At 40.8% G+C, this 25155-nt stretch overlaps 1 protein-coding gene across 1 annotated transcript in view; it reads right to left on the bottom strand.

The window, feature by feature from the left end:
• LOC138851203 (uncharacterized) overlaps window positions 1-7050 on the bottom strand; it is a 181114-nt gene extending 174064 nt beyond the window's left edge. Inside the window, exon 1 of the mRNA XM_070080035.1 lies at window positions 6634-7050. Coding sequence (XP_069936136.1) covers window positions 6634-6640 — 7 coding nt within the window. The 5' untranslated portion in view covers window positions 6641-7050. The remainder of the gene's footprint in view (window positions 1-6633) is intronic.
• Between the last annotated feature and the right edge of the window lie 18105 nt (window positions 7051-25155).

Below are 25155 nucleotides of genomic sequence, written 5' to 3' on the forward strand. Positions count from 1 at the left end.
TATGGCAGTCATGAAGGAAGACATTATGGCAGTCATGAAGGAAGACATTATGGCAGTCATGAAGGAAGACATTATGGCAGTCATGAAGGAAGACATTATGGCAGTCATGAAGGAAACCATTATGGCAGTCATGAAGGAAGACATTATGGCAATCATGAAGGAAGACATTATGGCAGTCATGAAGGAAGACATTATGGCAGTCATGAAGGAAGACATTATGGCAGTCATGAAGGAAGACATTATGGCAGTCATGAAGGAAGACATTATGGCAGTCATGAAGGAAGACATTATGGCAGTCATGAAGGAAACCATTATGGCAGTCATGAAGGAAGACATTATGGCAATCATGAAGGAAGACATTATGGCAGTCATGAAGGAAGACATTATGGCAGTCATGAAGGAAGACATTATGGCAGTCATGAAGGAAGACATTATGGCAGTCATGAAGGAAGACATTATGGCAGTCATGAAGGAAGACATTATGGCAGTCATGAAGGAAGACATTATAGCAGTCATGAAGGAAGACATTATGGCAGTCATGAAGGAAGACATTATGGCAGTCATGAAGGAGCACATTATGGCAGTCATGAAGGAAGACATTATGGCAGTCATGAAGGAAGACATTATGGCAGTCATGAAGGAAGACATTATGGCAGTCATGAAGGAGCACATTATGGAAGTCATGAAGGAAGACATTATGGCAGTCATGAAGGAAGACATTATGGCAGTCATGAAGGAGCACATTATGGCAGTCATGAAGGAAGACATTATGGCAGTCATGAAGGAGCACATTATGGCAGTCATGAAGGAGCACATTATGGCAGTCATGAAGGAAGACATTATGGCAGTCATGAAGGAAGACATTATGGCAGTTATGAAGGAAGACATTATGGCAGTCAGGAAGCAAGACATTATGGCAGTTATGAAGGAAGACATTATGGCAGTCATGAAGGAAGACATTATGGCAGTTATGAAGGAAGACATTATGGCAGTCATGAAGGAAGACATTATGGCAGTCATGAAGGAAGACATTATGGCAGTCATGAAGGAAGACATTTTGACAGTTATGAAGGAAGACATTATGGCAGTCATGAAGGAAGACATTATGGCAGTTATGAAGGAAGACATTATGGCAGTCATGAAGGAAGACATTATGGCAGTCATGAAGGAAGACATTATGGCAGTCATGAAGGAAGACATTATGGCAGTCATGAAGGAAGATATTATGGCAGTCATGAAGGAAGACATTATGGCAGTCATGAAGGAAGACATTATGGCAGTCATGAAGGAAGACATTATGGCAGTTATGAAGGAAGACATTATGGCAGTCATGAAGGAAGACATTATGGCAATTATGAAGGAAGACATTATGGCAGTCATGAAGGAAGACATTATGGCAGTCATGAAGGAAGACATTATGGCAGTCATGAAGGAAGACATTATGGCAGTCATGAAGGAAGACATTATGGCAGTCATGAAGGAAGACATTATAACAGTCATGAAGGAAGACATTATGTCAGTCATGAAGGAAGACATTATGGCAGTCATGAAGGAAGACATTATGGCAGTCATGAAGGAAGACATTATGGCAGTCATGAAGGAAGACATTATGGCAGTCATGAAGGAAGACATTATGGCAGTCATGATGGAAGACATTATGGCAGTCATGAAGGAAGACATTATGGCAGTCATGAAGGAAGACATTATGGCAGTTATGAAGGAAGACATTATGGCAGTCATGAAGGAAGACATTATGGCAGTCATGAAGGAAGACATTATGGCAGTCATGAAGGAAGACATTATGGCAGTTATGAAGGAGCACATTATGGCAGTTATGAAGGAAGACATTATGGCAGTCATGAAGGAAGACATTATGGCAGTCATGAAGGAAGACATTATGGCAGTCATGAAGGAAGACATTATGGCAGTTATGAAGGAGCACATTATGGCAGGTATGAAGGAAGACATTATGGCAGTTATGAAGGAAGACATTATGGCAGTCATGAAGGAAGACATTATGGCAGTCATGAAGGAAGACATTATGGCAGTCATGAAGGAAGACATTATGGCAGTCATGAAGGAAGACATTATGGCAGTCATGAAGGAAGACATTATGGCAGTCATGAAGGAAGACATTATGGCAGTCATGAAGGAAGACATTATGGCAGTCATGAAGGAAGACATTATGGCAGTCATGAAGGAAGACATTATGGCAGTCATGAAGGAAACCATTATGGCAGTCATGAAGGAAGACATTATGGCAGTCATGAAGGAGCACATTATGGCAGTCATGAAGGAAGACATTATGGCAGTAATCAAGGAAGACATTATGGCACTCATGAAGGAAGACATTATGGCAGTCATCAAGGAAGACATTATGGCAGTCATGAAGGAAGACATTATGGCACTCATGAAGGAAGACATTATGGCAGTCATGAAGGAAGACATTATGGCAGTCATCAAGGAAGACATTATGGCAGTCATGAAGGAGCACATTATGGCAGTCATGAAGGAAGACATTATGGCAGTCATCAAGGAAGACATTATGGCACTCATGAAGGAAGACATTATGGCAGTCATGAAGGAGCACATTATGGCAGTCATGAAGGAAGACATTATGATATTCACGAAGGAAGACATTATGGTATTCACAAAGGAAGACATTATGGCAGTCATGAAGGAAGACATTATGGCAGTCATGAAGGAAGACATTATGGCAGTCATGAAGGAAGACATTATGGCAGTTATGAAGGAGCACATTATAGCTGTCATGAAGGAAGACATTATGGCAGTCATGAAGGAAGACATTATGGCAGTTATGAAGGAAGACATTATGGCAGTCATGAAGGAAGACATTATGGCAGTTATAAAGGAAGACATTATGGCAGTCATGAAGGAAGACATTATGGCAGTTATGAAGGAAGACATTATGGCAGTCATGAAGGAAGACATTATGGCAGTTATGAAGGAAGACATTATGGCAGTCATGAAGGAAGACATTATGGCAGTCATGAAGGAAGACATTATGGCAGTTATGAAGGAAGACATTATGGCAGTCATGAAGGAAGACATTATGGCAGTCATGAAGGAAGACATTATGGCAGTCATGAAGGAAGACATTATGGCAGTTATGAAGGAAGACATTGTGGCAGTCATGAAGAAAGACATTATGGCAGTCATGAAGGAAGACATTATGGCAGTCATGAAGGAAGACATTATGGCAGTCATGAAGGAAGACATTATGGCAGTCATGAAGGAAGACATTACGGCAGTCATGAAGGAAACCATTATGGCAGTCATGAAGGAAGACATTATGGCAGTTATGAAGGAAACCATTATGGCAGTCATGAAGGAAGACATTATGGCAGTCATCAAGGAAGACATTATGACACTCATGAAGGAAGACATTATGGCAGTCATGAAGGAGCACATTATGGCAGTCATGAAGGAAGACATTATGGTATTCACAAAGGAAGACATTATGGTATTCACGAAGGAAGACATTATGGCAGTCATGAAGGAAGACATTATGGCAGTCATGAAGAAAGATATTATGGCAGTCATGAAGGAAGACATTATGGCAGTTATGAAGGAGCACATTATAGCTGTCATGAAGGAAGACATTATAGCAGTCATGAAGGAAGACATTATGGCAGTTATGAAGGAAGACATTATGGCAGTCATGAAGGAAGACATTATGGCAGTTATGAAGGAAGACATTATGGCAGTCATGAAGGAAGACATTATGGCAGTTATGAAGGAAGACATTATGGCAGTCATGAAGGAAGACATTATGGCAGTTATGAAGGAAGACATTATGGCAGTCATGAAGGAAGACATTATGGCAGTCATGAAGGAAGACATTATGGCAGTTATGAAGGAAGACATTATGGCAGTCATGAAGGAAGACATTATGGCAGTCATGAAGGAAGACATTATGGCAGTCATGAAGGAAGACATTATGGCAGTTATGAAGGAAGACATTTTGGCAGTCATGAAGGAAGACATTATGGCAGTCATGAAGGAAGACATTATGGCAATCATGAAGGAAGACATTATGGCAGTCATGAAGGAAGACATTATGGCAGTCATGAAGGAAGACATTATGGCAGTCATGAAGGAAGACATTATGGCAGTCATGAAGGAAGACATTATGGCAGTCATGAAGGAAGACATTATGGCAGTCATGAAGGAAACCATTATGGCAGTCATGAAGGAAGACATTATGGCAATCATGAAGGAAGACATTATGGCAGTCATGAAGGAAGACATTATGGCAGTCATGAAGGAAGACATTATGGCAGTCATGAAGGAAGACATTATGGCAGTCATGAAGGAAGACATTATGGCAGTCATGAAGGAAGACATTATGGCAGTCATGAAGGAAACCATTATGGCAGTCATGAAGGAAGACATTATGGCAATCATGAAGGAAGACATTATGGCAGTCATGAAGGAAGACATTATGGCAGTCATGAAGGAAGACATTATGGCAGTCATGAAGGAAGACATTATGGCAGTCATGAAGGAAGACATTATGGCAGTCATGAAGGAAGACATTATGGCAGTCATGAAGGAAGACATTATAGCAGTCATGAAGGAAGACATTATGGCAGTCATGAAGGAAGACATTATGGCAGTCATGAAGGAGCACATTATGGCAGTCATGAAGGAAGACATTATGGCAGTCATGAAGGAAGACATTATGGCAGTCATGAAGGAAGACATTATGGCAGTCATGAAGGAGCACATTATGGAAGTCATGAAGGAAGACATTATGGCAGTCATGAAGGAAGACATTATGGCAGTCATGAAGGAGCACATTATGGCAGTCATGAAGGAAGACATTATGGCAGTCATGAAGGAGCACATTATGGCAGTCATGAAGGAGCACATTATGGCAGTCATGAAGGAAGACATTATGGCAGTCATGAAGGAAGACATTATGGCAGTTATGAAGGAAGACATTATGGCAGTCAGGAAGCAAGACATTATGGCAGTTATGAAGGAAGACATTATGGCAGTCATGAAGGAAGACATTATGGCAGTTATGAAGGAAGACATTATGGCAGTCATGAAGGAAGACATTATGGCAGTCATGAAGGAAAACATTATGGCAGTCATGAAGGAAGACATTATGGCAGTTATGAAGGAAGACATTATGGCAGTCATGAAGGAAGACATTATGGCAGTTATGAAGGAAGACATTATGGCAGTCATGAAGGAAGACATTATGGCAGTCATGAAGGAAGACATTATGGCAGTCATGAAGGAAGACATTATGGCAGTCATGAAGGAAGATATTATGGCAGTCATGAAGGAAGACATTATGGCAGTCATGAAGGAAGACATTATGGCAGTCATGAAGGAAGACATTATGGCAGTTATGAAGGAAGACATTATGGCAGTCATGAAGGAAGACATTATGGCAATTATGAAGGAAGACATTATGGCAGTCATGAAGGAAGACATTATGGCAGTCATGAAGGAAGACATTATGGCAGTCATGAAGGAAGACATTATGGCAGTCATGAAGGAAGACATTATGGCAGTCATGAAGGAAGACATTATGGCAGTCATGAAGGAAGACATTATGGCAGTCATTAAGGAAGACATTATGGCAGTCATGAAGGAAGACATTATGGCAGTCATGAAGGAAGACATTATGGCAGTCATGAAGGAAGACATTATGGCAGTCATGAAGGAAGACATTATGGCAGTCATGATGGAAGACATTATGGCAGTCATGAAGGAAGACATTATGGCAGTCATGAAGGAAGACATTATGGCAGTTATGAAGGAGCACATTATGGCAGTCATGAAGGAAGACATTATGGCAGTCATGAAGGAAGACATTATGGCAGTCATGAAGGAAGACATTATGGCAGTCATGAAGGAAGACATTATGGCAGTCATGAAGGAAGACATTATGGCAGTTATGAAGGAGCACATTATGGCAGTTATGAAGGAGCACATTATGGCAGTTATGAAGGAAGACATTATGGCAGTCATGAAGGAAGACATTATGGCAGTCATGAAGGAAGACATTATGGCAGTCATGAAGGAAGACATTATGGCAGTTATGAAGGAGCACATTATGGCAGTTATGAAGGAAGACATTATGGCAGTTATGAAGGAAGACATTATGGCAGTCATGAAGGAAGACATTATGGCAGTTATGAAGGAAATCGCTTAGGATCAGGACATATTTGTTCTATTATGAATGACAAATTTGACAGATGTGCAACACTCTGCTATCTTTATTATGCAAACGTTTCGCCCAACAGTGACTTCATCGGTCCAATACTAGGAAGAATAATGAAGATCAGAAGGGGAGTGAGATAATCAGTTCCTCAGCCTGGAGTTGATGTAATCAGTCCATCAATATTATTAAGAATGCCTCATATACCCGGAGAAGTGACTTATATATTGAACATAGGTGAGGTGAAGCAGTTGTAGACGGTTGTCACCTTGGACAAATCCACCGGTGGAAGCAGGTTATGACTTTGTGTTAAATATTGAACTAATAAAGCCAATGTTAGTAAAACGTTGGAGATAAATGGTTCTCTGAAGCATTTGTCTACATTTCTAGTATGAATGTTAACATCAGCAATATTTTTGTATTTACTGTACCTCTCATTGTTGTCCAGCAGCCAGTTCCTCAGTCAACGATATTAATGTTTCTTTATAAAATACTTGTGAATTTAAAGAGGAGTTGGTGACCACACACTATAACAATTTCCACACTTTGTTGTCCTTTAGGACGGGCTGGACAAGATAGGACGGGCTGGACAAGGAAGGACGGGCTGGACAAGATAGGACGGGCTGGACAAGGTAGGAAGGGCTGGACAAGATAGGACGGGCTGGACAAGATAGGACAGGCTGGACAAGGTAGGACGGGCTGGACAAGATAGGACGGGCTGGACAAGGCACTTCCTCTTCACTTAACCTCTACCAAAACTGTTTCCAGTTAATCAGTAAGTTTCTTTCAAAGATTGCAGAGTACAGCAGACGGCAGTGATCTACGTGGAGACGATGATGCTGGATGTAGCTACGACTTGCACTAACAGTGATTGCTTCTAATCTACGAACGGATGTGAGTCTTACTCTTCCCATAATATCGTACAGCATTTAATTAAATATAACATCTAATAATAATAAAGTCTACATTCCACTGTATTATGTACGACCAGGATATTATATTATATTATATTGTGAAGTATAAATATAATTTAAAGGTCTAAAAATAATCGCAGAGGCTATAGTTGTATTAATAAATTATTTACAGTTTTTATTATAATTATTACTTACAAATGACATCTTCCACTGTATCACTTCTTTACAATATATGTAATAAAGTTGTGTTTTTAACGTAATAATCAAGGCTGGTGTATCCCCGCTGCCAGACGTGTCTTTCCCCGCTGCCAGACGTGTCTTTCCTCGCTGCCAGACGTGTCTTTCCCCGCTGCCAGACGTGTCTTCCCCGCTGCCAGACGTGTCTTCCCCGCTGCCAGACGTGTCTCCCCGCTGCCAGACGTGTCTTTCTATGTTTACATATAAGAGATTAACGACATTTAATATCTACGAGATTTTGTAATATAATTCAGCCTATAATACAATATTTAATACTAATTTGTTGTTGCATTTGTTCCTAAATATATACACGAAATTGTATAATTATATTTATGTATACTACTGTGTAGCTACACTGACTTACTATATACACTACACTGTGTAGCTACACTGACTTACTATATACACTACACTGTGTAGCAACACTGACTATATACACTACACTGTGTAGCTACACTGACTTACTATATACAGTACACTGTGTAGCTACACTGACTATATACACTACACTGTGTAGCTACACTGACTATATACACTACACTGTGTAGCTACACTGACTTACTATATACACTACACTGTGTAGCTACACTGACTTACTATATACACTACACTGTGTAGCTACACTGACTTACTATATACACTACACTGTGTAGCAACACTGACTATATACACTACACTGTGTAGCTACACTGACTTACTATATACAGTACACTGTGCAGCTACACTGACTTACTATATACACTACACTGTGTAGCTACACTGACTTACTATATACACTACACTGTGTAGCTACACTGACTATATACACTACACTGTGTAGCTACACTGACTATATACACTACACTGTGTAGCAACACTGACTTACTATATACACTACACTGTGTAGCTACACTGACTTACTATATACACTACACTGTGTGGCTACACTGACTTACTATATACACTACACTGTGTAGCTACACTGACTTACTATATACACTACACTGTGAAGCTACACTGACTTACTATATTCACTGCACTGCGAAGCTAAACTGACTTACTATATACACTACACTGTGTAGCTACACTGACTTACTATATACACTACACTGTGTAGCTACACTGACTTACTATATACACTACACTGTGTAGCTACAATGACTTACTATATACACTGCACTGTGTGGCTACACTGACTTACTATATACACAACACTGTGTGGCTACACTGACTTACTATATACACTACACTGTGTAGCTACACTGACTTACTATATACACTACACTGTGTAGCTACACTGACTTACTATATACACTACACTGTGTAGCTACACTGACTTACTATATACACTACACTGTGTAGCTACACTGACATACTATATACACTACACTGTGTAGCTACACTGACTTACTATTGTGAAGGCTTACTCAGCCCTGTAACAACTTCAGTCAGTATTACTAAGGTTGGCTCATCCTCAGGAAAATTAATTAATAGAAAAAGAAATAATAACATACAATGATAAACACTTTATTATTTAGAAACGGAAAATGTAAAACAATAAAACATGAATGGGTATCCTAATTGAAAGAATAAAATTACATTTGAATTCAAGGCTAATATAGGTATACCGTGGTAATGGGGTGTCAGGTGTTAGTGACACTGCGTGTTGTTGAAATCGCAGCCGTTGTTGATGTGGGGGGGAGCAGGTGTTGGTGACCACCACCGGCTCCTTCTTCACAGAGTATAGCCATAAATAATTACTTCAGATGACAGGAAAACAGGTTCGTTACCACTGCTATGATGAGGGGTTAGGTCCTGCATTGGCTTACATAACAGGTAAGTAGATTAAACATGGGATGTCTCAGGCCGTTAGTCCGTCTCCTTCTATTCTACTCCTTGGTTGGCAGGTGACCCATTCTGTCATTCCAAGCTGTAAAGATAGACAGGTTGCCCACTGCTTAAGAAATCACTGTCCGTGATAAGTACAATACCTAAAAGATATGTTGATTATTAAAACATTTAACAGATAAAGACTGAAAGGACTAAGTTTATTATTGGTCAAAAGTGAAGCTTTCAACCAATAAGTCCACTAGAATATGAGCAGGCATGTACTTACAGTAGTGCTGGGAGCTGTGAGTCGAGTGATTACTGTTTGGCCGGAGCCCCACACGTCACCTTTCGGGGGGAGGGGGAAAGGGGAGGAATAGTGGGAGTTGGACTTACCCTACCCTAACAAGTAGCCGGCAATGAAACTATTGTTACTATATACTCCCTCGCTACTCCTACCTATTGAACTTTTCCCTCACAACTATATACACTGCACTGTGTGGCTACACTGACCTACTATATACACTACACTGTGTATCTACACTAACTTACTATATACATAACACTGTGCAGTTACACTGACTTACTCTATGCACTGCACTCTCTGGCTACACAGACCTACTATATACACTACACTGTGTGGCTAACCTGACTTACTATACACTACACTGTGTGGCTAACCTGACTTACTATATACACTACACTGTGTAGCTACCCTGACTTACTATATACACTACACTGTGTGGCTGCCCTGACTTACTATATACACTACTCTGTGTAGCTACCCTGACTTACTATATACACTACACTGTGTGGCTGCCCTGACTTACTATATACACTACTCTGTGTAGCTACCCTGACTTACTATATACACTACACTGTGTAGCTACACTGACTTACTATATACACTACACTGTGTAGCTACACTGACTATATACACTACACTGTGTAGCTACACTGACTTTCTATATACACTGCCCTGTGTGGCTTCACTGACCTACTATATACACTACAGTGTGGAGCTACACTGACTTACTATATACACTCCATATGGGGCTACACTGACTTACTATATACACTACACTGTGTAGGTACACTGACTTACTATATACACTACACTGTGCAGCTACATTGACTTACTATCTTCACTACACTGTGTGGCTACACTGACTTACTATATACTCTACACTGTGTGGCTACACTGTCTTACTATATACGATACAATGTGTTGCTACACTGACTTACTATATACACTACACTGTGCGGCTAAACTGACTTACTATATACACTGCACTGTGTGGCTACACTGACCTACTATATACACTACACTGTGTAGCTACTCTGACTTACTATATACACTACACTGTGTAGCTACATTGACTTACTGTATAAACTACACCGTGTGGCTACACTGATTTAATATATACATTATACTGTGTGGTTAGAGTGACTTACTATATACACTACACTGAGCGGCTTCCCTGACTTACTATATACACTACACTGAGCTGCTTCCCTGACATTCTATATACACTGCACTGTGTGGTTACACTGACCTACTATATACACTACACTGAGCGGCTTCCCTGACTTACTATATACACTACACTGAGCTGCTTCCCTGACATTCTATATACACTGCACTGTGTGGCTACACTGACCTACTATATACACTACACTGTGTAGCTTCACTAGCTTACTATATACACTACACTGTGTAGCTACACTGACTTACAGTATATACACTACACTGAGTGGCTTCCCTGACTTACTGTACATACACTACACTGTGAGGCTTCCCTGACTTACTACATACACTACACTGTGTGGTTACCCTGATTTACAGTATACATTACACTGTGTGGCTAACCTGACTTAGTATATACACTACACTGTGTAGCTACACTGACTTACTATATACACTACACTGTGTGGCTACACTGATTTACTATATACACTACACTGTGTGGCTGCACTGACTTACTATTTACAATACACTTTGTAGCTACACTGACTTACTATATACACTACTCTCTGTAGCTACACTGAATTACTATATACACTACACTGTGTGGCTACACTGACTTATTATATACACTACACTGCGTGGCTACACTGTCTTACTATATACACTACAATGTGTTGCTTCACTGACTTACTACATACACTACACTGTGTTGCTACACTGACTTACTATATACACTGCACTGTGTGGCTACACTGATTTACTATATACATTACACTGTGTGGCTACACTTACTTACTATATACACTAAACTGTGTGGCTACACTGACTTACTATATACACTACACTGTGTAGCTCCACTGACTTACTATATACACTTCACTGAGTAGCTGCACTGACTTACTATATATACTACACTGTGTGGCTTCACTGACTTGCTATACACATTACAATGTGCGGCATCACACAGACTTACTATATACACTACACTGTGTGGCTACACTGACTTACTATATACACTGCACTGCGTGGCTACACTGACCTACTGTATACACTACACTGTGTAGCTACACTGACTTACTATATACACTACACTGTGTAGCTACACTGACTTACTAAATACGTTACACTGTGTGGCTACACTGATTTACTATATACGTTTCACTGTGTAGCTACACTGACTTACTATATACACTACACTGTGCGACTACATTGACTTACTATATACACTACACTGTGTGGCTACACTGACTTGCTATATACATTACAATGTGTGGCTACACTGACTTACTATATACACTACACTGTGTGGCTACACTGACTTACTATTTACACTACACTTTGTAGCTACATTGACTTACTATATACACTACTCTGAGTAGCTACACTGACTTACTATATACACTACACTGTGTGGCTTCACTGACTTACTATTTACACAACACTGTGTGGCTACACTGACTTGCTATACACATTACAATGTGCGGCTTCACAGACTTACTATATACACTACACTGTGTGGCTACACTGACGTACTATATACACTACACTGTGTAGCTACACTGACTTACTATATACACTACACTGTGTAGCTACACTGACTTACTATATACGTTACACTGTGTGGCTACACTGATTTACTATATACATTACACTGTGTAGCTACACTGACTAACTATATACACTACACTGTGTGGCTACATTGACTTACTATATACACTACATTGTGTGGCTACACTGACTTGCTATATTCTCAGTAGTAGTAACCAGTTACCAGTAACCAGTGTACCAGTAGATGACTCACTGCCAACCATGTCTGCGTGAATCACTGTCTGTATTCATATTGTTGCTGACCACAGCAGTATTCAAACACCCCCCTCACATATGGGTACTGGGGTTAGTTAGTCTTACGAGAGTGAGCAGAGTGAGCAAGGAGGCAGGTCACGGCTGTTAGGGCTCTACCCACATTATCCGCAATATACGTACTTCCAGCCTACGTGAGTATTTCTTTACCCTATCCACGTGTTCGAACCCAACATGATAATATATACATTACAATGTGTGGCTACACTGACTTACTATATACACACTACACTGTGTGGTTACGCTGACCTACTATATTCACTACACTGTGTGGCTACACTGACCGACTGTATACACTGCACTGTGTGGCTACACTCACCTACTATATACACTACACTGTGTGGCAACACTGACCTACGATATACACTGCACTGTGTGGCTACACTGACCTTCTATATTCACTACACTGGCAACATTGCCCTACTATATACACTACACTGTGTGGCTACACTGACCTACAGTATACACTGCACTGTGTGGCTACACTGACCTACTATATACACTACACTGTGTGGCAACACTGACCTGCTATATACACTGCACTGTGTGGTTATACGGACCTACTATGTACACTACACTGGCTACACTGACCTACTATATACACTACACTGTGTGGATACTCTGACTTACTATATACACTACCCTGAGCGGCTACCCTGACTTACTATACACACTACTCTGTGTGGATACCCTACTTACTATATACACAACACGGTGTGGCTACCCTGACTTACTGTATATACACTACACTGTGTGGCTTCCATGTCTTACTGTATATACACTAAACTGTGTGGCTTCCCTGACTTACAGTATACACTACACTGTGTGGCTAACCTGACTTACTATATACACTACACTGTGTAGCTACCCTGACTTACTATATACACTACACTGTGTAGCTACAGTGACTTACTATGTACACTACACTGTGTAGCTACACTGGCTTACTATATACACTACACTGTGTGGCTACACTGACTTACTATATACACTACACTGTGTAGCTACTCTGGCTTACTATATACACTACACTGTGTATCTACACTGACTTACTATTTACACTACACTGTGTGGCTACTCTGACTTACTATATACTCTGCACTGTGTGGCTACACTGACCTACTATATACACTACACTGTGTAGCTACACTGAATTACTATATACACTACACTGTGTAGCTACACTGACTTACTATATACGCTACATTGTGTGGCTACACTGATTTACTATATGCATTACACTGTGTAGCTACACTGACTTACTATATACATTACAATGTGTAGCTACACTGACTTACTGTATACACTACACTGTGTGGTTACACTGGCCTACTATATACACTGCACTGTGTAGCTACACTGACCTACTGTATACACTGCACTGTGTGGCTACACTCACCTACTATATACACTACACTGTGTGGCAACACTGACCTACTATTTACACTGCACTGTGTGGCTACACTGACCTTCTATATACACTACACTGGCTACACTGCCCTTCTATATACACTACACTGTGTGGCTACACTGACCTACTGTATACACTGCACTGTGTGGCTACACTGACCTACTAAATACACTACACTGTGTGGCTTTACTGACCTACTATATTCACTGCACTGTGTGCTTTCACTGACCTACTATATACACTACACTGGCTACACTGACCTACTGTATACACTACACTGTGTGGCTACCCTGACTTACTCTATACTTTACACTGTGTGGTTACCCTGACTTACAGTATACACTACACTGTGTGGCTACCCTGACTTACTCTATACTTTACACTGTGTGGTTACCCTGACTTACAGTATACACTACACTGTGTGGCTACCCCGACTTACTGTATACTCTACACTGTGTGGTATCCATGATTTACAGTATACACTACACTGTGGGCTACCCTGGCCTACTATATGCACTACACTGTGGGCTACTCTGGACTGCTATATAGACTACACTGTGTGGCTACCTAGGCCCACTATATACACTGCCTTCTGTGTCTACCCTGACCAACTATATACACTACACTGTGGGGCTACCGTGGCATTCTATATACACTTCACTTTGTGGTTACCCTAGCCTACTATATACACTACACTGTTTGACGACCCTTGCCTGCTATATACACTACACTATGTGGCTACCCTGAGTTTTTGGCGTTATTAATGTCCTTCAAAGCATTATCTTCCTTCTTCACTTCCGTCAAGACAGTTACTGTAGCTGATACTCCCACAGTTATCTAAACTGATTAACTTCTAACATTATACTGACGACTGGACAACAGACAGACACACACACGATTCTGCTTCTGACTCTAGATTCGGCAGGTCATAGCAGCTCTCCTTACTTACTTAGTCTCCCTACGATCCCCGTTGGGGAGGGGAACCTTTACCAGCATTGTCTTCGCCTTGACTTGCACGATGAGCTACGCAAATCGTGTAAAGATCAAGCCAAAAAGTTGTACTGTTGATGATTCAACGAAGCTTGCTCTAGCAACTGTTGTGCAGGGAGCATTACATGTGAAATTCAACGCAATTCTATCACTCAAAGAAGCATTCATTGTTGTGTGTAACGATGATGCTGAAGCAGAGAAGTTACTCACTACAGAAGCCACCACTACTTTTACTGCTCAAAGGTTTACTGTTACATCTTCTCCTGCCCTCAGGGCAAGGAAATCATTATTCCTGAAAAAACTGGATAAGATTTTGACTTCTCAACCAATTGCTGAACTCAGGTTATCTATTGAAACTCAAAATACTTGGGCTACTGTTGACAGTATTACCAAAATCCCGAATGCATCGTCTATGCTCAAGGTCACCTTTACCGACGTGAACATGGCTGCCATTGCTCTGAACGAAGGTCTTGCTGTTTACCACTACTACATCAGTCCCACCTACATAGAAGCTGAGAGATACCACTACATCCAACATTGCTGGAACTGCTATTCTTATCTTCACACCACCAAGGCATGTCCAGTAAAAGACAAGAAGTTCTGCACTACATGTGGTAGTGAGGGACACACCAAGAGTGAAGACACTTTGTCTTGTGCACCAAAACTGGAGAAAATCGGACGGTAAACAAAAGAGTTACAGATTTTGCCCGACGGCCCCCTTCAGTTCCTGTACCGCAGCTGCTCCAACACAACCAGCGTGTTTCAACTGCAAAAGTAATGATCACCATACACTGGCAGCAAAATGTCCTACTAGAAAGAATATTATGAAGAAAACGCAAGATTCAGCAAAAAAAAAAAAAAAATCTACCAACAACACACCAACGTATGCCGCAATTGCAAAGTTGCAAGCAGACACTACAAAATTACTTCAATCATCTACTCAGCCCGCCTCCACCACCACCACCACCACCACCACCATCACTCCTCCAACATGTGACGTAACGAAGATCCACTATTGTCTACTTATCAACGATACGAGAATTTGAGGATTAATGATGTGACTGAGAAGTCAGTGGAATTAATAAATCATTGTAAGGTAGATCTTGAGGTTCACCGTGAGGCTTCCCCAGACTCAGATGATGTACTGACGCCAGCGCAGAGGCCTGGGAAGCAGACTGGGGTGGTAGGAGAGGGAAGAGGTGGCGATGGGGGAGGTCAAGATAAGAGACATCGGACGAAGGGAGGGAGGTAAAAAGGTATTGAGAAGATAACATACAGAAATACTAATTCTAGTGGTGAAAAGAGTGAGAAGAAGAGGCAGGGGTGGAAAATTTAAAAGGCCTACGGTGTATGACTGTCAATGTTAATGGCTTATGTAGCAGAATAAAGAGAGAATGAGTATGTTTCTTAATAAATATAGAGTGGATGTTGTGTTCCTCCAAGAACATAATTTCAAGGAGGGTAAGGTGTTAGAGGTAGCTGGTTATCAAGTAATGACTCTGCCAACTACCCGTTTAAAGGGTGGTGTGAGTATTTTAATAAAGGAGATGAGCACGTTCGTTTTGCAGACAAGTGAGGGGGGAGGGGGAGGGGGGAGGGTGTTGCATGTGAATGGGTCGTGAATGGGTAAGCGTGTATCTTTTGTAAGTGTGTATGCGCCTGCGGAGAATAGCATGCAGGTAAGGAAGGATTTTGTGTGCGAGGATCCTGTCTATTTTTTGCGTGCACTTCCGGAAGTAGCAACAGTGGGGGGTGACTGGAACTGTGTTATTAGGGCGGCTGATGTAGAACCAAAAGGGGCAGGATATATGTCTGTAACTCTCAGGGATTTGATGAGGGACGTTAGGTTATGTGATGCGTTTGGGGGGGGAACAGAATATACTTTTGTTAGGAGGGGATACACAGTGAGGTTAGATAGAGTGTATCTTTCTCAAGGGGTTGTTGTGAAATCTTTTAATACCGTTGAGGCGGCTATGTCAGATCATAGGGTTATAGTAGTGGAAGTAGGGTGGGAGGAGCTGGCGGAAATATATAGGACTTATTGGAAATTGAACATAAGTGTGTTGAGTGATGAAGAAGGTTTGGAGGGTTTCTCTATTTTATTGAAGAGCTTTACAAGGAAGCTCAGGAGGTGGATGACATTGTAACATGGTGGGATTATGTGGCTAAAGAAAGGATAAGAAAGTATTATGTGAGGGAGGGTAAACATATAAACATTTTAAAATATAGGCTTGTGAATGATTTAGAGGATCGATTAAGAAGTTGTTATGGGCAGGGGATGGGTAGTGGTGTTTTTTCCATGGACGAAATAGTTAACATAAGAGATTGCGAACGTTGCAAAATGATCGGTTTCAACCAGTAAGGATGCAAGCAGGATTAGAAGAAGTTTTGTGGGGGGACAAACCGTCAGCGTGTGTGTTGCGACATCAAAAGCAAAGGCAGGTGCTGATGGCTATCCCGAGATTAGAGGTAAATGAGACGATGGGGATCTATAGAGCAGGGCAGGAGATAAGAAATACGATGGGTGTGAGTGCATATGCGGATATGTGGTATGAGAAGCATTGGGCAAGTGGGGGTGTGGATGATGTGGAGTTAGACAAGGTGTGTACATATGCAATGTGCAACTTAGGTAATAGTGATAGGGCGGCTTTGGGTGGGGTTATTACTGCAGAGGAAATAGAGATTGCTTTACAGGGCATAAGGAAGGGAAAGGCCCCGCGTATTGGTGGTCTACTGGTGAAATTTTATTTACAGCATTGGGCGTTGATAGGAAATTTCATGGTTAGGTTATTTAAGTTCAAAGTTAGTAAAAGGAATGTTACAGTCTTCAAATGATGTAGTTGAACTTTTAGCAGTAAAGACCGAGAACCAAAACCTGTATACAAGCCTCCAGATGCATCGTCCCAACACTTCCAGGAACAACTTCAGAAAATTGACCACTGTCTAGGAAACCTTCCAGCTCCTGCCCCCAACATCTTACTCCTGGGAGATTTCAACCGAAAGCACCTAAGATGGAGGAATACAGCAAATAATGTTGTAGCAGAGATAACATCAGGTGGCAGCTCAGATGAAAACTCGCGCACACACGAGTTTTTAAATCTCTGCACTATATTCACCTTAAACCTGCAAATAATAGAGCCTATAGGATTGGAGAATACACTGGACCTCATGTTCACTAACAATAATGAACTGATACAAAATGTCATCATATCAAAATGAATATACTCAGATCATAACGTAATTGAGGCCCAGACATGCATACTGGGGCCCCAGATCGACCAACTGTGATCCATCGCAAGGGAGCCTTTACTAAATTCAACTTCAATAACAAAAACATAAGGTGGGACCAAGTAAACCAAGTCTTAAATAGTATAAACTGGGAAGATAGCCTAAGCAACACGGATCCTAACCTATGTCTAGAACCAATTAACTCTGTGGCACTTGAGGAAAAGGAGGAAGATGTAAACTAGAAAGAGAAAGGCGCTCCCTATACAGGCGAAGGCAAAGACTAGCAGAGCGGATAAAAGAGCCCAATATATCTGAAATACGTAGGGAGACACTGGTCAGAGAAAGAGCAAGCTTTGAACTGAAGCTAAAGGAATCTTACAGGAGTCAAGGAACGTGGGAAGAACTTAAAGCCATTTGTGGAAAGTATTTTAATTTTCCAAAGCTATAGTGCCTAATGGGTGTTTAATGTGTTGATATAGGTCAAAAAAAATGTATTTGAAAATGGAAGAGAACCAAGAGGGAACCTCTGTGCCTGCGCGGATGTGTGGAGGGGGGCAGGTGGGAGTGTTTGGAATGGAGTTAAGAGGCTGGGAAAGCATGGGACCAGGAAAATGGCGTTCAAGGCGGCATAAGGATTAATATAGGCCTCACTTCATAATAGGAAGTGTTCTTACTGTTCCTTGTGAAGAGTGAGGGAACATGATTTACGGGACAGCTGTAATAAGTGGCAAAATGAGTGAATAATGGTAGATGCCATGGAGTGTTCAGGGGAAAATACCCGCGATTTAATCATCACTCATCGGTCTCAAATCTTAAGACCTTGAGTAATAAATATGATATGGAGGGAGCAGAGTGGTAGTTAAGTGCCTTGATTCAGAATTAATTGAACTACAAGAGAGTAGAGTGGCTATCTAACATATATCAAAAGGGTTACTTCGGGTTGGAGGAAATAAGAGTGGGCCTGCAGGATCAAATGTCCAACTGAAGACCAGCCAACCCATTACCTCTAGGAATACTACGTCTACAGACCCCAGTGCACCGGTCAAGTTTTACAAAAGGAAAATTTATCCCAATATCAACAATCATAAAGGGGTTACATAGGCACATATCAAGTGACAGGGGCCAGTAATAGTGGTTCTTCACATCAAAGCAAGAGGAGTAAGTACCACAATAAGGGTAACCCAGTTGATAAGAAGTCAGGAAAAGAAAGGAGACATTGTATCTTCTGCAACGGTTCTCATTTCTCTAAGAACAGTAATGCTTATAATTCATGGGATTTTAAAGTGGAAAGATTAGAAGAGCTTGCTAGATGTAATAGGTGTCTAGGAAATCATAATGTAAGGGATTTCCATGCTAGATTGAACCATTGCTATCAGTGTAACAAGGGCAGGCGCCACATAGCTATGTGTAAGGGCAGATCTAATTTTAATGATGGTAACAATAGTACTGATAGTGATAATAACCCGGACAAAACAGTAGCCAACGTAGAGATTGCAGCTAATGTCGGCAATGATGGCCTAGCTGAGGTAGCTTTACCTGTGTTGGATGTGGTGATTAATGATAAACGGCATAAATCCAAAACTGTAACAGAATTACTGGATCAGGGATCACAACATACCTTCATAAAACGTAAGTGCCTTAATGGGATGAAGGTACAAATGGGAGATCCTGGTATACTCAAGTTATCTGGCTTTCTCTCGAATAAGAAGGCCCAGTCATACGACACTGTTTATGTAACTGTCAGGCTGGGCAATGAGAGAAAATGTATTAATGCCGTAATTGTGGATAGGCTCCCAGAGAAAATATCTACAACAGGGCTTCGTAACGCTACTGAAAGGCTTTCAAGTAAGGTAAATCTGGCACCTTCTGGTGTAAATAATAATTCTGTGGGGCCAATAGATATTTTGATAGGTAGTGACTATTATGTCTCCTTTGTAAAGGGTATGACAAAGAAATGCGGAGTCACCCTTCTAAGGACTGCAGGAGGTCATGTCTTGTATGGCAGGATTCCTCGTACTGATAATGAATGACTGGAGGAAGCCATAAATACAGTCATGGTGTGTCTTACTCATGAAATATCACCCCAGTGTAAATATTCTTCAATAGAGGATGAAGTTGAAACTGTGTGTAAATTATGGGAATTGGACAACATAGGGATCAATGTCAATGAAGGAAGTCCAGATGATTCCTTTACTCAGGAACAATACCTGAAGGATGTTAAATTTGAATCTGGACAATACTGGGTGAAACTTCCGTGGAAGCTGAACCATCCAGACCTACCAACTAATTACCCGATGGCTTATGGACAATTAAAGGCTCAGCTCCACGAACTTAGCAAGACACCAGAACTGTTGACTGCTTACGATGATATAATTAATGAGCAGTTAAATAATAAATTCATAGAGGAGGTACCTCTCGAGCAAACCCAGATTTATGGTCACTATTTGCCACATCACGGAGTGAAGAATGATTCTAAGACCACTCCTCTGAGGATTGTGTTTAATTGTAGGGCCAGGAGTAACAAAAATGCACCTATTCTAAATGACTGTTTGATGACAGGTCCGTCTTTGACAGAAAAACTGGGAGACATATTATTAAACTTCAGGGTTAAGAATTATGCATTTACGGCGGACATAAGTAAAGCTTTCCTGAGAGTGGGCCTGCAAGAGGCTGACCGGGATTGCACATGGTTCTTATGGCCCGAGAATCCTATTGACCCACTTAGTCACCTGAAGACTTTTCGCTTCAGGAGTGCATTGTTTGTTGCTACCTCCAGTCCGTTCTTACTCCAGGCAACGATAAATGCACACCTTAAGCGTACAGGTGGTCGACTGAGTGGAGTAATGGGTAAACAATTTTATGTGGACAATTTCCTGGGTGTGACGTCAATTGAAGAGGAACTAATGAGTATATATGAAGAGGCTAATGAAATAATGCAAGGTGCAAATATGCCCCTGAGGGAATGGAACAGTAATTCGTCCAGTTTAAGGGATCAAATAAATAAAGACAACCCTGGAGTTGAAGTGTCTAAATGTAGTAATGTGCTGGGACTGACTTGGGACACAGAGAGACTTGTTATCGTTAAAGTCTAATAACTACAGTATGCTCAATAAATTAACCAAGAGAGTCTTGCTTGCGGAAGTTTCAAAATGCTTCGATCCACTAAGCTTAGTGTCACCACTTACAATAAGAGGAAAATTGTTGATGTAAGAAGCATGGAAGCTTAAGTGTGCTTGGGATGAAACCCTACCTGAGGAATTTGTTAAAAGGTGGGAAGAACTAATAGGTGAATATGTAAAATTACCAATGTTGGAGTTCCCACGTAATGTGGCCAGTCAAGATGGAGAAAATGTACTCCACATTTTTTGTGATGCTTCGAAATTGGCGTATGGAGCAGTCGCTTACCTTCAATGTAATAGTGCCATTTCTCTTGTTATGTCTAAGGTTAAGGTGACTCCAATCAAATCACGTACCTTACCTCAGTTGGAATTAACAGCCATTTATGTAGGTGTCAAATTAGCCAATTATATAAGAAATAAATTACGAGAGATAAATATTAGTGACACCGTAATTTGGTCTGATAACGAGGTATCCTTACAATGGATTCGTAATGGTAACAGTAAGGTTGTGTACGTAGAAAACAGAGTCTCTGAAATCAATCAAATGCAGGAGAACTATAGCAGTTTGGGTCAGCATATGTTAATCTTTAATCACATCCCTGGTGACGAGAATCCTGTACCCTACCATGCATCACATTATTATGGGCATTAAAGACAATCAAGGTTGTCAGGTGATGAGTTTTGGGCAGTAAGATAGGGTGTTTAGCATATTCCCCCAATTCAGCATTTTGTAACCTGCTTCTGCACCTAATTACATCATCCTCTAAATACAGCCCCAGCTTTTCTATTACTGAGCGTTTCACAATTTTTCCATCCATCATTAATTTAATCTCATCCCTGTAGGTTTCTTCTTGCACCCTCTGTAGCCAGTATTTCAGAGGATGGGGAAAACTATATGAGATATTCATCTTACTTAAAAATATAAACACTAACCTTGTCACGTTAATCAGCTTGGGTAAGGAAGAATGCCTATTCATAGCAATGGCTAAGGAGGGATTACTGACTGAAGCGGTGCTCTCTGTAATTTCTACAGGAGCAATATGTACCTTTTGCACATATTTTGTCCACCAGCCAACTTGGCCCTTTAAACCATGATAAAGCACTCACAAAATTTTCATAAGTAAAGCCTCGAGACAAGAAGTCAGCCGGATTCTCGTCACCAGGGATGTGATTAAAGGTTAACATATGCTGACCCAAACTGTTATAGCTCTCCTGCATTTGATTGATTTCAGAGACTCTGTTTTCTACGTACACAACCTTACTGTTACCATTACGAATCCATTGTAAGGATACCTCATTATCAGACCAAATTACGGTGTCACTAATATTTATCTCTCGCAATTTATTTCTTATATAATTGGCTAATTTCACACCTACATAAATGGCTGTTAATTCCAACTGAGGTAAGGTACGTGATTTGATTGGAGCCACCTTAGCCTTAGACATAACAAGAGAAATGGCACTATTACATTGAAGGTAAGTGACTGCTCCATATGCCAATTTCGAAGCATCCCAAAAAATGTGGAGTACATTTTTTCCATCTTGACTGGCCACATTACGTGGGAACTCCAACATTGGTAATTTTACATATTCACCTATTAGTTCTTCCCACCTTTTAACAAATTCCTCAGGTAGGGTTTCATCCCAAGCACACTTAAGCTTCCATGCTTCTTATATCTACAATTTTCCTCTTATTGTAAGTGGTGACACTAAGCTTAGTGGATCGAAGCATTTTGAAACTTCCGCAAGTATGACTCTCTTGGTTAATTTATTGGGCATACTGTAGTTATTAGACTTTAACGATAACAAGTCTGTCTCTGTGTCCCAAGTCAGTCCCAGCACATTACTACATTTAGACACTTCAACTCCAGGGTTGTCTTCATTTATTTGATCCCTTAAACTGGACGAATTACTGTTCCATTCCCTCAGGGGCTTATTTGCAAATTGCATTATTTCATTAGCCTCTTCATATATACATATTAGTTCCTCTTCAATTGACGTCACACCCAGGAAATTGTCCACATAAAATTGTTTACCCATTACTCCACTCAGTCGATCACCTGTACGCTTAAGGTGTGCATTTATCGTTGCCTGGAGTAAGAACGGACTGGAAGTAGCAACAAACAATGCACCCCTGAAGCGAAAAGTCTTCAGGTGACTAAGTGGGTCAATAGGATTCTCGGGCCATAAGAACTGTGTGCAATCCCGGTCAGCCTCTTGCAGGCCCACTCTCAGGAAAGCTTTACTTATGTCCGCCATAAATGCATAATTCTTAACCCTGATGTTTAATAATATGTCTCCCAGTTTTTTCGTCAACGGCGGACCTGTCATCAAACAGTCATTTAGAATAGGTGCATTTTTGTTACTCCTGGCACTACAATTAAACACAATCCTCAGAGGAGTGGTCTTAGAATCATTCTTCACTCCGTGATGTGGCAAATAGTGACTATAAATCTGGGCTTGCTCGAGAGGTACCTCCTCTATGAATTTATTATTTAACTGCTTATTAATTATATCATCATAAGCAGTCAACAGTTCTGGTGTCTTGCTCAGTTCGTGGAGCTGAGTCTTTAATTGTCCATACGCCATCGGGTAATTAGTTGGTAGGTCTGGATGGTTCAGCTTCCACGGAAGTTTCACCCAGTATTGTCCAGATTCAAATTTAACATCCTTCAGGTATTGTTCCTGAGTAAAGGAATCATCTGGACTTCCTTCATTGACATTGATCCTATGTTGTCCAATTCCCATAATTTACACACAGGTTCAACTTCATCCTCTATTGAAGAATATTTACACTGGGGTGATATTTCATGAGTAAGACACACCATGACTGTATTTATGGCTTCCTCCAGTCATTCATTATCAGTACGAGGAATCCTGCCATACATGACATGACCTCCTGCAGTCCTTAGAAGGGTGACTCCGCATTTCTTTGTCATACCCTTTACAAAGGAGACATAATAGTCACTACCTATCAAAATATCTATTGGCCCCACAGAATCATTATTTACACCAGAAGGTGCCAGATTTACCTTACTTGAAAGCCTTTCAGTAGCGTCACGAAGCCCTGTTGTAGATATTTTCTCTGGGAGCCTATCCACAATTATGGCATTAATACGTTTTCCCTCATTGCCCAGCCTGACAGTTACATAAACAGTGTCGTATGACTTGGCCTTCTTATTCGAGAGAAAGCCAGATAACTTGAGTATACCAGGATCTCCCATTTGTACCTTCATCCCATTAAGGCACTTACGTTTTATGAAGGTATGTTGTGATCCCTGATCCAGTAATGCTCTTACAGTTTTGGATTTATGCCGTTTATCATTAATCACCACATCCAACACAGGTAAAGCTACCTCAGCTAGGCCATCATTACCGACATTAGCTGTAATCTTTACGTTGGCTACTGTTTTGTCAGAGTTATTATCACTATCAGTACTATTGTTACCATCATTAAAATTAGATCTGCCCTTACACATAGCTATGTGGCGCCTGCCCTTGTTACACTGATAGCAATGGTTCAATCTAGCATGGAAATCCCTTACATTATGATTTCCTAGACACCTATTACATCTAGCAAGCTGTTATGCAGGGTTCTCCATGACATCGTATGTACATATTAGTGGGGAAGTGTGCCATAATAATATGAATATTGTAGTTGTAAGGAATAATTTTATAATTCATAATGTGCTTTTGGAGGTACTGTAAAGTACTCTAACTATAATTATAAAGAATGGAGTTAGTGATTTATTTTCCAAGGATGTTTGGGTACGCAGAGTAAGCGTGGGGGGAGGAGGTCACGTGACGTTAGGATGGCGGTAGAAGCTGGCGTCGGAGATGCTGTATATTTTAAGTTAAGTTTGCAATAATACACTCATTTTGTTTATCCAATTCAAGCCATAGGCTTTCATATGGCTTAC

This window comes from Cherax quadricarinatus, unplaced genomic scaffold (genome assembly GCF_038502225.1).
Source record: "Cherax quadricarinatus isolate ZL_2023a unplaced genomic scaffold, ASM3850222v1 Contig90, whole genome shotgun sequence".
Lineage (NCBI taxonomy): Eukaryota > Metazoa > Arthropoda > Malacostraca > Decapoda > Parastacidae > Cherax > Cherax quadricarinatus.